The sequence below is a fragment of the Mobula birostris genome, chromosome 25 (assembly GCF_030028105.1).
Source record: "Mobula birostris isolate sMobBir1 chromosome 25, sMobBir1.hap1, whole genome shotgun sequence".
In the NCBI taxonomy this organism is placed as follows: Eukaryota; Metazoa; Chordata; class Chondrichthyes; order Myliobatiformes; family Myliobatidae; genus Mobula; species Mobula birostris.
The window spans coordinates 46,959,126-46,972,642 of record NC_092394.1 but is presented as its reverse complement, the minus strand read 5'-3'; the positions used below and the strand labels follow the sequence as shown (position 1 = coordinate 46,972,642).

Below are 13,517 nucleotides of genomic sequence, written 5' to 3'. Positions count from 1 at the left end.
TTCTCAAGAGGACTGGTGAATTAGTTTAGTTAAAGATTAACAATAAGTATCTTCTTTTCAATATTCTTATTAGTTTCTACGTGAAAGAATACAGAATACAAGGAAGTATATATATAGGTCAAAAAAACAACTACCAAATACATTATATGTATTCAAAAAGTCAAAAAGCAAAAAGCCTCCTGAGCCCAGATGGTGAATACCTATCCCTATCTGGCTTTAGCACAGAGCCGATAGGGCAGTGGGCAGACGGTAATTCCGAATCGAGCTTCCTTGTAGCTTGGGCTTGCCTCATTTGCCGGGAGAAACAACGTGAATCTTTGGAGAATGGACGTGAAGAAGATGAAGAGCTCCGTCTTTGCCAGCTGCTCCCCCAGACACACACGATGACCTGTAGGGTGAAGGGCAAGAGAGGTTAATGTCACAGAAAAAAGACTGACAATCACTGCAGGGTCACACAGTGACTACCTATAGAGTCTCAAAGTGCTAATGTAATTCTGCCTTATTCAACCCCATCTCATCTCTTAGAGAAGAAGTACATTTCCAGACTTCATCTAAGTTAATCAAATGTTTATTCCATTCATTGTAATTAGTTAATGCATGAAGATCTCTTTCAGTGCTGGAGTGGTGGGAAAGTGTTTTGGGAGTTAATTTAAATTTTGAAGTTAATGAAGCGAATGCTACAAATGAGGGAATCAGCCAGCAGCGTCCCTCTCCGGAGCACGGGAGATGAAGCTTGGATATCCACAACCACAGCTCCAAACTTTGGTACATTTAATGATCCACAAACCCTACGTTACCTGCCAAGAATGGGATGAAGGCGTCTGGTTTTACAAACTTTCCATCGGAATCGAGGAAATGTCCTGGATTAAACTGATGTGGGGTCAACCAAATATCTTCATCAAGCAAGGCAGAGGAAATGTTTGGAATGATCATTGTTCCCCTCTGCGTCCTTTCTATGGTTTCCACATCCTTCCTACAGTGAGGAGACCAGAAGTGATCACGGTACTCCAAGTGTGGTCTGACTATGGTCCTATACAGCTGCAACATTACCTCTCGGCTCCTAAACTCAATCCCACAATTGATGAAGGCCAATACACCGTATGCCTTCTTGACCACAGAGTCAACCTGCACAGCAGCTTTGAGTGTCCTATTGACTCGGACCGCAAGATCCCTCTAATCCTCCATAGTGCCAAGGGTCTTACCAATACTATATTTTGTCATCACATTTGACCTACCAAAATGAACAACCTCATACTTATCTGGATTGAACTCCATCTGCCACTTCTCAGCCGATTTTTGCATCCTATCAATGTCCCGCTGTAATCTCTGACAGCCCTCCACACTATCCACAACACCTCCAACCTTTGTGTTATCAGCAAATTTACTAACCCATCCTTGCATTACTTCATCCAGGTCATTTATAAAAATCATGAAAAGTAGGGGTCCCAGAACAGATCCTTGAGGCACACCACTGGTGAACGACCTCCATGCAGAATATGACCCTTCTACAACCACTCTTTGCCTTCTGTGGGCAAGCAAGTTCTGAATCCACAAAGCAATTGCGCCTTGGATCCCATGCCTCCTTACTTTCTCAATAAGCCTTACATGGGGTAACTTGTCAAATGCCTTGCTGAAATCCATATACATTACATCTATTGCTCTACCTTCATCAATGTGCTTTGACACATCCCCAGGTCTCAGTCTGACCAGACGAAGGTCATCGAGTTGTATCTCCAGTTCCCTAACACTGTCCCTAAGGAGCTGCAGCTCGAAGCACCTGGTGCAGATGTGGCCGTCCGGGAGGCTGGGGGTCTCCCGGACCTCCCCCAACTATAAAGTCCCCTATCACTGTGGCCATCCTCTTCCTTTCCCAGCCCTTCTGAGCCGTAGGGTCAGACTCTTTGCCAGATGCACAGCCACGTTTGCTTCCCCCAGGTAGGCCGTCCCCCGCAACAGTACTCAAGTAGGAGTACTTATTGCTAAGGGGTCAGCCACAGGGGTGCTCTCTAGCCTCTGACTCCTGCCTTTCCCTCTCCTGACTGATAACCACTTATCTGTCTCCCCAGGTCCCAGTGTGACTACCTGCCTATAGCTCCTCTCTATCACCTCCTCACCTTCCCTGACCAGACGAAGGCCATCAAGCTGCATCTCCAGTTCCCTAACACGGTCCCTAAGGAGCTGCAGCTCAACACATCTGGGGCAGATGTGGCCATCTGGGAGGCTGGGAGTCTCCCGGACCTCTCCCATCTGACACCGAGTATAGAAAACCGGTGTCACACACATACTTCTTGCCTGTATTTTACTCAGGCAATTTACCTCGCCTCAAACTGTTATCACCTAAGCCCCGTTGAGCCAAAGCCTTCCTACTTCGTTGTCCATTCCTCTGACGCCCGCTCTATCAGGCTGTCTCCTTTTAAACTCTTCTTGCTGTTCTCACTGGCTGGATGAGAATTGGGGCTCCGAACTAGACAGGGTAGGAGAAATGAGATCAGTACAACAGCTGGGGAAAGGGAAAATTGTACATGATCCAGTGGGAGAAAATGGGACTTCCAGTAAGCAAGTGTGAGATCCAGAATAAAATATGGAATAAATATATTTACCGTTGAACATAAGAATGCAAGAAAATAGGAGCAGGAGTAGGTCACTCACCCCCTCAAACCTTCTCTGCCATTCAGTTTGTTTGGTGACAGATCTACCCCAGGTTTTATCTCATCTCCTATACGAATACCTCGATTGTCTCAATTATTTCCAAATTGACCTATCCCCAACTGAAAGGGAAGACTGGAATCTGTCCAGCAAACCTTTGTTTGTTCTCCACAAGCCCATTTATGGGGATTAAATGCCATCTGCCATTCTTTGCCCACTTTACCAACTCATCAGCCTGATGTGGTGGCCTGTGAAGCTGCTGCAAGATGAGGGAGGAGGGTTTAAGGGGATCTGAAGGGGACATTTATCACCCTGTTGTAGAATCTGGAATGAACTGCCAGAGGCTGGAACTCGAATAGCATTTGAGAGACATTTTGCCAGTTACTTGAACAGATAGGATTAGAGGGATATGGCATTTGTGTAGCCTCATTATTTTCTTTTGCACTTTTATATTTCGTAAGTTGTAGTATTGTTTATGCCTTGTCCTATCACTAAACAACACATTTCACAGCATACGTCAGTGATTAAAGACCTTAAACTGAAATACCTCTCCCACACGGCTGACCCTTCCCGTCACTATGTATGTCTGTTGTGTCTGCTTACTGGGAAAGTGTCTTTGAGGGCTGATATCCTCCTGGGGTTGATGTATAGCAGAGTGGATATCATTCCTCTTAGTGCATTGTGTGCCTTGTGAAATAGTTCACATTTTACTGCACAGTTCTGGGTGAACCACACACAGATACTTTTCAGGTACTTCACAATAACCTCACAATTGCTTGTAAAAACTCCTGTGGGCATTATTTCCCACTTAGCACACCAAAAACATCTGAATCCCAACTTTTAGGTAACTGCTTTCGGATCATTCAGAGTATTGAAGGTCAGAAAGGGAATAATGAAGATTAACTCCAGATTGTACCTTCGGGATGGTGTATCCCATGACCGTGGTATCTCTGTACGTTTCATGTGGCAGTGAGATTGGAACAATATTCCCTAAGCGTTGTATTTCATGGATAACCGCGTTCGTGAATGGCATTTTCTCCCGGTCTTCCAATCTTGGCCTTCTACCCTTCCCAATCACTCTGTCAATCTCCTCGTGAACTCGGGCTGCAGGAGCCAAACAAAAACAGATTTCAAGCTTTGAGTGAAAGGAGGAACTTATGTCTTACTCATACCTTTCATCCACTCAAAAATCCTAACGTGTCTTGTTACTAAAGGAAACTTTGGCAATGTGGTCACTGTTGTATGTTAGGAGGTACAGCAACCAATCCAATAATAGCAAATTCCTGGAAACACCAGGCAGATAGTGCTTAACAAAGGGGTTTCATTAACTTAGAGATTCAAATCCTGTTGCTAATATTTAGATCTTTAGCCTGAAAATTAGTAGTTTTACTAATAACATTCTTCAGCCTCTCCCGATACTGTTACACTCGTTCTCCACACCTTCCATTCACACCAATGCACAGCTGGTGAAGGGCCTGGCAGAGACATTGTTATACCTACACTGCACATCTGGATGTAACACCATGAAGAGCAAGCCCCAGTTTAGGGTGGTGGATGTGGTCTCTGTACCTGCAGCAAAGAGGCCTAGTAATGACGTAATCATCTTGTCCTCCAGAAAACTTGTGTTTGGTGAGTTCCTCATCTGAAATGCAGTCAGGGAAAGTAGTGTTAATGTATAGAACTGAAGGATTATTTTATAGGAGTAGTGCTGAAGTCAGGCAACCTGCTTTAAAGAGTATAACATTCCGGTGAGGTGTAAATGAACATTCAGTTCTGGTCAGGAATTTCTCGGAAAGGAAGGCCAGAGCTACAAGGAGAGATTGGATAGGCTTCCTAGATAACAGGATGCTGAGGGGTGATATTATAGAGGTTTATCAGGGGCATTGATAAGGTGCATAGTCACAGTGTTTCACCCAGAGTTAGGAGCATAAAACTGGGGGATATTGGTTTAAGATGAAAGGCAAAAGATTTGCAAGAGATTTTCCACACAAGGGATAGTGAGAATATGGAACAAGCTGCCAGAGGAAATGGTAGAAGTTGGTGCAATTATAACATTATTTGGCGAGGTACAGGGAAGGAAAGGAATAAGGGGATTGGGATTAGCAGAGTTGTGCATCTTGATCAGAATGGGAAGGACTCTGTGAAAGGTGTGAAAGTGTGAAAGTCCTGGAGAACTCACAAGAAGGATTTCTTGTGGGTTTTCAGCCACAAACTTCAGACAAGTGAGAACCTGAGGAAAGTTGATGTGGTCTTGCTACCTAAACCAGTACTGAGTGTGAGATGCTGCAGTAACATTTCCTACTAAGGACCCAACAACGTGAGAAAGGTGGGAAATACAAGGACACAAAGCACTGCCTCTCGGATGCTTCAGTAATCACCACCTACCTTCTCCTGTTGTGTTAAGAAAACATCAATAAAGTCCCTGGTATAATTTGGATCCCATGATTCCTTATGACTTGTGATTATTTCTTGCAAAAATTGAGCCTCTTCGTGGAGACTTTGAAATATTTTGATTTGCGGTCCTGGGAGGTAATACAAGAAGGGAAACACATTCACCAACTGCAACAGAAACAGAATTAGAAATTATATACATCCTCTTCAGTTCTCCGACTTTTCTTAAAATAAAGAACGGAAATTTCAATGTTGACAGGAATACAGAATCAAGGCAGGGTCAGATGGGCTGGGTTGGTGAAGCCAGATCGAATAATCCATCTGAGTATTTGAAAAACCCAATGGCTTAGCCGCTAGCTGATTCTCACAGCCCCTTTACATTCACTAGGCCCCAGTTCCCACAACCCCTCTGATACATTGGGTCCCAGTTCCCACCGCACCTCTGATACGTTGGGTCCCAGTTCCCACCGCACCTCTGATACGTTGGGTCCCAGTTCCCACAACCCCTCTGATATGTGGGGGCCCCAGGTTTTACCACCCCATGATACATTGAAGCCCCAGGTCTCACTGCCCCCTCCCTCCGATGCACTGGTGCCCTGGTTCTATACTTAATTCCACACACAGAAATTCCAAAATCCCCCGTGTCTGTTGACATCGCTGGAGCCCAGATTCATTTTCTCCCTTAAAACCCAAATCACAGGAGACTGCAGTTGCTGGACTACAGACTGAAGAACAAACTGCTGAAGGAGCTCAGCACATCATGCAGCATCTGTGGAGGCAAATGGACAGTTGAGGCTTCCAGTCAAGACCTTCAGCTAAATTCAGCAAATGTCACTGGATAGTTTGCCTCTCGATGTGGAGACAGAGGGACAAAGAAAACGTAGAGAGGTGAGGGAACTAGTTCCAGATAATTTGAGGGCAGGCTAGAAGTTGGTGGAAAGTTGAAGTTAAAAAGTACTGCATAGGTACAGGAAACTGCTGATGCAGTTGTCAATGTAGCAGAGAAAGAGTTGGGCGGAGGTGCTTCATGAAGTGTCTCGACTTGAAATATCAGTTACCATTTTCCCTCCCCAGATGCCGTCCAGCCCACAGGGTTCGAATAACAGCTTCTTGTTCCCTTGAAATTCTTCTGAGTCTCTTCCTCAGTCCTGAAAAAGGGTCTTGGTCCAAAACTTTGACTGTTTATTCACTTCCATACGTGTTGCCTGACAGGCAGAGTCCCTCCAGCTTTTTCTGCGTGTTGCTTCACTGAATCCACTTCCTGCATTCCCTTTAATCTTCACTGGACAATTTATGGTGCCACATTCATTTTTCACAATTCCCAATGACTGGGAAAACCAATTAATCTAGCACCAAAGTCCCAGTGTCAGAGATGAAGGGAACTTTCTGAAAGAACACCATCTGACCTCTTGTGCTTGTGTGGCAATATTTGTTGTATCTAGCTCAGGACAGTACAAACTGTGACCATCTGTCCAAAGAGTGAGTACAACTGGTGGACAGCAGGTGGAAAGTAAACTGTAAGCTTTTAATCTTCACAGCATGGATATTAAACTGAAATCTCCCATAATAATTGTGTCAATCAGCAGAATACAGACAGCCTGGGAGAAGGCTCATTGAGACAGCTGAATACAATCTTCCTACAATAGTCCGGTGCTTCCCCTGGAGGGAGTATCCAGCTTTGAGTGACTGTTGGTCCATTTAAATAAAAAAGGGCTATTATTCAGTATACATGGAAAATGTCATACTGCCTGTCCAAGTGACCGGAGCCCAACATGGACAAACACAAAGAACAATCCAGATGGGGTGGGTGGGTCCCATCAGCAAATCCAGCTTCAGGAGAAGGTCAGAGTAGATAAGGCACCAACACCTCCAGTATGTGGAGAAAATGAAGTCTCAGTTGACAGACAGAAACAACTGCAATGTTGGGAGAGGGAGATCTCGCGTGTGTGTGGTTTCATATCGAGACCCTCCACCTGGACTGAAAGTTTGAAGAGAAAAGGCTGGTAGATGAGATGAACAGATGGGGTGGAGCAAGAGTGGGCAAATGTTAGGTGGATTTAGGTGAGGGATGTGGGATTGGGGTGGTGGACACAGATGGAGGAATAGGGAGTGGAGGTAACCCCCTTCATACCGTTTCTTTCCCTTCCTCCAGCCAGTCCAACTACCCACATCTCGGGTCCACTCATCTCCTCCCTCACTTCACTCTCCCATCAGATTCAATCATCTGTCACCTCCACTTATCACCTCCCAGCCTCTGTGGCTATTCCTTCTCTCCCCTCCTCCATCTGCCTATCACCTCACCATACCTCGACCTTTTCAGTCATGAGATTGATCTGAAATTTCCCTCAACTGACAACCATCTTCACAAAAAGACAAACCCAGAGGCTTTACCAACTGACATCCATTTCATTGCAAACTATCAAAAGATTAACTACAATCATCATATCTATTAATGAATTGCAACATGTTCCTTTCAGCTACCAAGTTTTATGGCCTTTTTAAAATATATGAATTTGCTAACATGGATGAATTTATAACAAAAGCAACTAATTACCTTATTTGAATTACAAAGGTAAAATTTTAAATGATCCACTGAAATTCTTAATACATAATAAATATTAACTGTCTGAATATCATTAAGATTCACAGGGTTGTCACAATAATTCCACGGAGTGTGACACATTTCTCACACTCTGATCTCAAACCGCTGCTGCCTTGCATATGTTTGGGCTTCAATATATCAGCTAGTTTTAGATGTTTCTTCTGCGGTCGATCAAGTAATGAAGGGCAAGAGGCCGACAACAGCAACTATCACTTGTCAGTGGCAGCAGTACTTTCTTTATCTGGGGCAGAATCATTTCCTGATTTTGTCCCGCACCCCACTATCTGGATGGGATTATACCTGGACTGCTTTCACTGGAGCATCAGAGACTGTGAGGAGAACTGACTGAAGTTTATAAAATTATGAGCAGGTAAGACAGTGAGTTTGTTTTCCCAGGGTAAAAATGTTGAAGGGCAGATATCCAAGGTGAGAGGGGGAAAAGTTTAAAGGAGATGTGCAGGATATGTTTAGTTTACAATGAGTGGTGGGGGCCTGGAATGTACTGTTGGAGGGGGGTGGTGGTGGAAGTAGACATGAGAGAACCATTGACGCTTTTTGAATGAGGCCTTCGTTGGTCAGAGTTGAACATGGATTTTGTGTCCCAGCTCTCTACCAACAGTCTCGATACACAAGGCAACTCAGTACGATACGATTAGCAAGCTGCGACCCGTGCAGCAGACTCCCCCTCTCCACGCAGCTGGAGAATCCAAAGGACTGGAAGAGACCGATAACAGTTTGTCACCAGCAGCAACAAAGGAATTGCCAGTTAATGTTGACCTCAACTTAAGACTGCGTTAGGGACTCCAGCTTGGGATTTTACCTCATGGTTTACTCCCAAAGCCTTTCCCATAAGTGGGTACAGTTGCAAGGCAACAGGGGTTTGAGGTCAGAGTTTTCTTTCTCCTTGATGCGCTGCAAACCACAGTTGACAAGCTCCATCCGCCTGGAGTGATTGGTTTTAAGGCATCAATAGTTTGCATTGGCCCCTTCTCCTGACTGTAGAAATTATTCTGTCAGGTTTAGTAACTAAACCACACGTAAAGACCAGGAGCTGGACATGGTTGTCAGAGGCTATCTGAGATGCACGCCACTGGGAGCATTTAATAGGTAGTGGAGTTCATCCCCACTATCCCTCCCCACAACTCCGGCTATGACAATCTCAAGGAATCTCTGAGGAAAGCTTCTAGATAGGCAGATGAATTTGCAGAGAATAGAATGATATAGGTCTGAAGAGATTTGTCATCATGTTTGGCACAAACATCATGGCCAAAGGATCTGTTCCTTTGCCATACTGTTCTCAGTGTTCTATGTGTGCCAAACAACCTGTTCTCCTCTTTCGATGGGTGCCAGTTTGGAAGATAGCCCGCCTGCTTGTAGTGCAGGGATCTTTTGAAAATTGAACCTGAGGGAAACTCACGCCAGAATAATTTGTGTTACCACTATCCTTCCCACCCCAACACCTTCAGGACACAGTAATGTATTTCTTCATTTCCCTCAGCCGTGATCAGCACAAGTACAAGGACTGAGAGTCTCTTTACTCAGATACCCAATTCTAACCCTGTTGTCTTTCCTTTAAGGAATTCCTTCCTGACATCTGCTCTATTTTCACCACTTGCTAATATTTTGACAAGATATCTGCCCTCAAAATTTTGAAAACTCAAAGTAAAATCTGCAGATGCTAGACATCTGAAGTAAAAACAGAAAATACTAGAAACATTCAGCAGGCCAGGGAGTAGACTTCGTGCTGGAGCTTAAAATTTCGAAAGACAGAAAACAAGTTAGTTTAAAATTGCAGATTGCAGAAATGATCTGTGTACAGGTGGATCAATCAGCCAAACGGAACAAGGTGAACTTGTCAACTGATGGTTTTATTGACTGTCAACGAAGCCAACTGATTACAGAGGATGGAGAGAGACAGAGGGAGGATCATGTACAAGTAGGAAATATCCAGTGAATCAGACAGTGTTAGTGGTGTCAGAGAGAGAAAAATCATAAGTTTAGTCTTCCATTCTGAACAATCTGTCTGTGGCCTCCAACACTGATACATCAGCTTAGGGAAAATCACGTCAACTTCCATCCAGACCTGTTCCTACCTCCTGGACCCGACATCAAGGACAACAGTTTCAGATAACTTGGTTTCTTCTGGTGGGCTCAGCTGCAGGTTGTCCACCTGCATTAATGACTCAGTTCTTCTCTCTCCACTACTACAGACTGATGGAAACTTGCGGCTGACTAATACGGCAGTAGCTCACAATGTCCACAAGTGTTCGTGCATTTTTGAATGAACAGTCTTCCTTACCTGTCCTCAAAATCCATCTTCCAACACAAAGCTTTCTTCAAGCATGTGCAAAAGTTGAAGGAACTTCTTATCAATGTAATCAAAGCGTTCACCGAAGACAATGCAGCAGATGATATTCGAGGTCGCATAAGTTAAATGGAAACATAGATCAAAAGGGAGACCTGAATAAATAATAAGAAATTAGTTCTTTCAACCTCTTTCAATTTTTGCAATCTCTGCCACTTTCTCCTGCACTATAACTCACTGGGAGCTCTTCTTCGACCCAATCTCCAGAGACTTCTACCATTTTCTTCATTGCAACACCAGATGCACCTTCCACTGCCTCCGTTCTATATTCACTTGGCCTACAGGAGAATCAAGAGTTCAGGGGATGCCATATGAGTAAAAGCCAAAATTGAAATCACCTATAAGGGAGGGATACTTCAGTTCCCTCTCTGTGTGTCCATTCACCCAGGTCACTTCCAGTTCTGAACCTCTAGAAACCCTTGATCCAGTGTTTGGTCACATTACCGAATGTACCTCTGTTGACTAATTTGGTGTTTTTGATCTGGGTACTCTTCTATGAAGCAGTTTGGAACTACATCACTTTGTTAGAAGGGTAACGTCAATAGAAATAGTTGCCATTTGCTTCTGAACACCAACAGAAGCATCTGAAAGAGCTTCATTCATCTACAGGAGGCCTGTTACACCTTAAAGGGAAGATTAAACATTAACACATCCTCCATCCTGGGTGATAGCTCTGGATCCAAAGCTCCTCTTTCCCTTGGCATAAACACTAGGGAACAGTGCCAGACCACCAACCCTAGCACAAGACCGAAGAACAGCAGTTGTTCCTCAGGATCACCCACCTTGTTCACTTTCAAAACCTTCAATTAAAAATTCAGCCTCTTCCACAATTCGCAATTCAAGGGACTTCTTTCCGAGCCCAAAGCTCTTCAGGGTCAAGAGTGAAAATTTCCTTTGCTGTTTCCACCAGTCTCCGAACTTTGCAAACACGATACCTGGATGGGTATAGCAGGAATGTCATTTCATTCATCTTCATTTTCATCCAGTCCTTCATCAAGTATCCAAATGAGCACTTGAAATAGCAAAATATAGAAGGCTACAGACTAAGTACTGGGAAATCTGTTAGTATTGATGGTCACCATGGAGATGGTGGGCTGAGGTTATAAGAAAGGGCAGAGCTACCATGGTGCTTAACGGCAACTCCTTCGAGCTCATCTGCAGAAACAGCTTTATTTCAACCTTTGATGTCTCTCTCTTTTTCCTTTTCAGGGTGGATGGGGTTCTGTTGGAGACCCTGACCTGGAGTTATCCTCAGAATTTGGTTCTTTGCACTGGTGGAACCCTCTACCGGCTGCCTTTTGAAATCCCAAAGATGCGGCCTAGGAGACAAGTGCACCTTCAAGATTTCAAGGGTTCATGGCCCTGTGGATGATCCGAGTCTATGCCAGTGCCACTGACTGAAGCATCATGGGAGAAAACGGAATATTGGGAACAGCTGATCAGCAGATTAGGGGCTCTATACTCGACAAATCGCATGCTCTCATTGAAGTTATCATTAAAGAAGAAATAGCAAGGCATCTGGGGAGAAATGGATCCTTCAGGAAGACACAGCATGGATTCAGCAAAGGCAGGTCCTGCTTGACAAACTTACTGGAGTTCTTTGAGGATATAACGAGTGCATTGGATAGAGGGGATCAGGTGGACATTATTTACTTGGATTTTCAGAAGACATTCGTTAAGCTGCCACATAAAAGACTTATCCATAAGATAAGGATGCATAGAGTTGGGGCTGATGCATTAGCATGGATAGAGGATTGGTTAACTAATACAGGGCAGAGAGTTGGGCTCCATGGGTGTTACTCTGGTTGGCAATCAGTGGTGAGAGGTGTGCCGCAGGGGTCAGTGCTGGGTCCGCAACTTCTCACCATATATATTAACCATCTGGAAGAGGGGACCAAATGTAATGCTTATGTTACTAAATTGAGTGGAAAAGCAAATTGTGCAGAAGATACGGAGAGTGTGCTGTGACAGGAATACACATAGATTAAGATGTTAGCTGTCCTGTGGAATCAGCAGTTGGTCTGCCACCTGTCTTCAGGAGAAAGAGAGATAAGGAAAACAATGGAGCAGCATTTGGAGATGTGTAATGAAGGGACGGGAGAGAGAGCTGTCTAGAGCGGCTCCCCCTTTGAACCCTGAACTGTTTGAAGTGATGGACAGGCGATACCCCAGCAGGGGGATAAAAAGGGACAGGTTCGCTAAGGCAAGACACACACGACACCCGAGGTAATGAGACCCTGGAAGCGGTGCGCCTCTCACAAGTCGGTGGGAAGCTTTTGGACGGCTGATCGCGGGATCAAGCCTTAGACGCTCAAGGTGGAAAGGCACGATCGGCGGGAACCTGGTGTGTGTCCACCCTTGCCTGGGTGCCAGGTTCACCGCAGAGAAACGATCGTATCGGGAAATGGAGGGGTCACGGTTGGTGACCTCAGATGACATCACAAAGGACTCGCCCGAAAGCTGACTGCGAAGGTCTGTGTGTGGAAGCTGTTTTGAATATTCATTCGTTTTGCTCTTTCTCCTCCCCCCACACTGTCCATCTCCCACGGCAGCGATTACTGCGAACTGAACTGAACTTTGCGTCATTTTGAAACTGGTCATTTACCCCTAGACAACGATAGAGCTTGATTGATCCTGTTATCTTAATTCTGTGTACATGTATGTTTATCATTGCTGAACTGTTGCATTCATTATCCTTTTAATTAGAGTACTGTGTTGCTTGCTTCTTTAATAAAACTTTCTTAGTTCTAGTAACCCAGACTCCAACTGAGTGATCCATTTCTGCTGGTTTGGCAACCCAGTTACGGGGTACGTAATAGTGCAAAGAGATATAGATAAGTTAAATAAATGGGCAAGGGTCTGGCAGATGGAGGACAATGTTAGTAAATGTGAGATCATCCACTTTGGAAGGAAAAATGAAAGAGCAGATTATTATGTAAATGGTAACAAATTGCAGCATGCTGCTTTGCAGGGGGACTTGGGAGTGCTTGTGCATGAATCACAAAAGGTTAGTTTGCAGGTGCAGCAGGCTCTTAAGAAGGCAAATGTTGGCCTTTATTGCAAGAGGGATTGAATTTAAGAGCTGGGACGGTATGCTGCAACTGTGCAGGGTCCTGGTGAGGCCACACCTGGAGTTTTTGCTGCACTACAGTTCATGGTCTTTATTGGGGACTTTTCTGTTGCTTGCTTGGTGGATGGAGGGAGCTGATACTTTTTTTTGCTGAAGTAAGTGGGAGAATTGTTGCTTTGCTGCTACTTGTGTGTGGGAGGGGGGAGTAAGGGGGTTCTTCGGGGTTCTAGCAGTTTTACTGTCACATTCTTTGGGGAACTCCTCTGCTTTTGTAGATGTCTGTGAAAAACAAGAATCTCATGATGTATATTGTATACATTTTGCTGATACTAAATTGAACTATTGAACTATTGAAGGGCTTTTTTCTCTGTTCATTGACTTCCAGGACCGATTCATTTTAATTTACAATTAGATATTTACCCAGATCCTAAAGAATCAGGACG

The 13,517-nt window shown here is 44.5% G+C and overlaps 1 protein-coding gene across 1 annotated transcript; it reads right to left on the bottom strand.

Moving 5' to 3' along the window:
- Positions 1-206: 206 nt before the first annotated feature.
- Positions 207-10,946, bottom strand: LOC140187902 (cytochrome P450 2J3-like; the record flags this gene model as incomplete). Its single annotated transcript, XM_072243739.1, is given in 7 exon segments — positions 207-388; positions 798-942; positions 3,563-3,750; positions 4,147-4,288; positions 5,032-5,205; positions 9,939-10,099; positions 10,787-10,946. Coding segments are annotated over 7 exon segments (1,152 nt in total), but the record flags the coding sequence as incomplete, so codon positions are not given.
- Between the last annotated feature and the right edge of the window lie 2,571 nt (positions 10,947-13,517).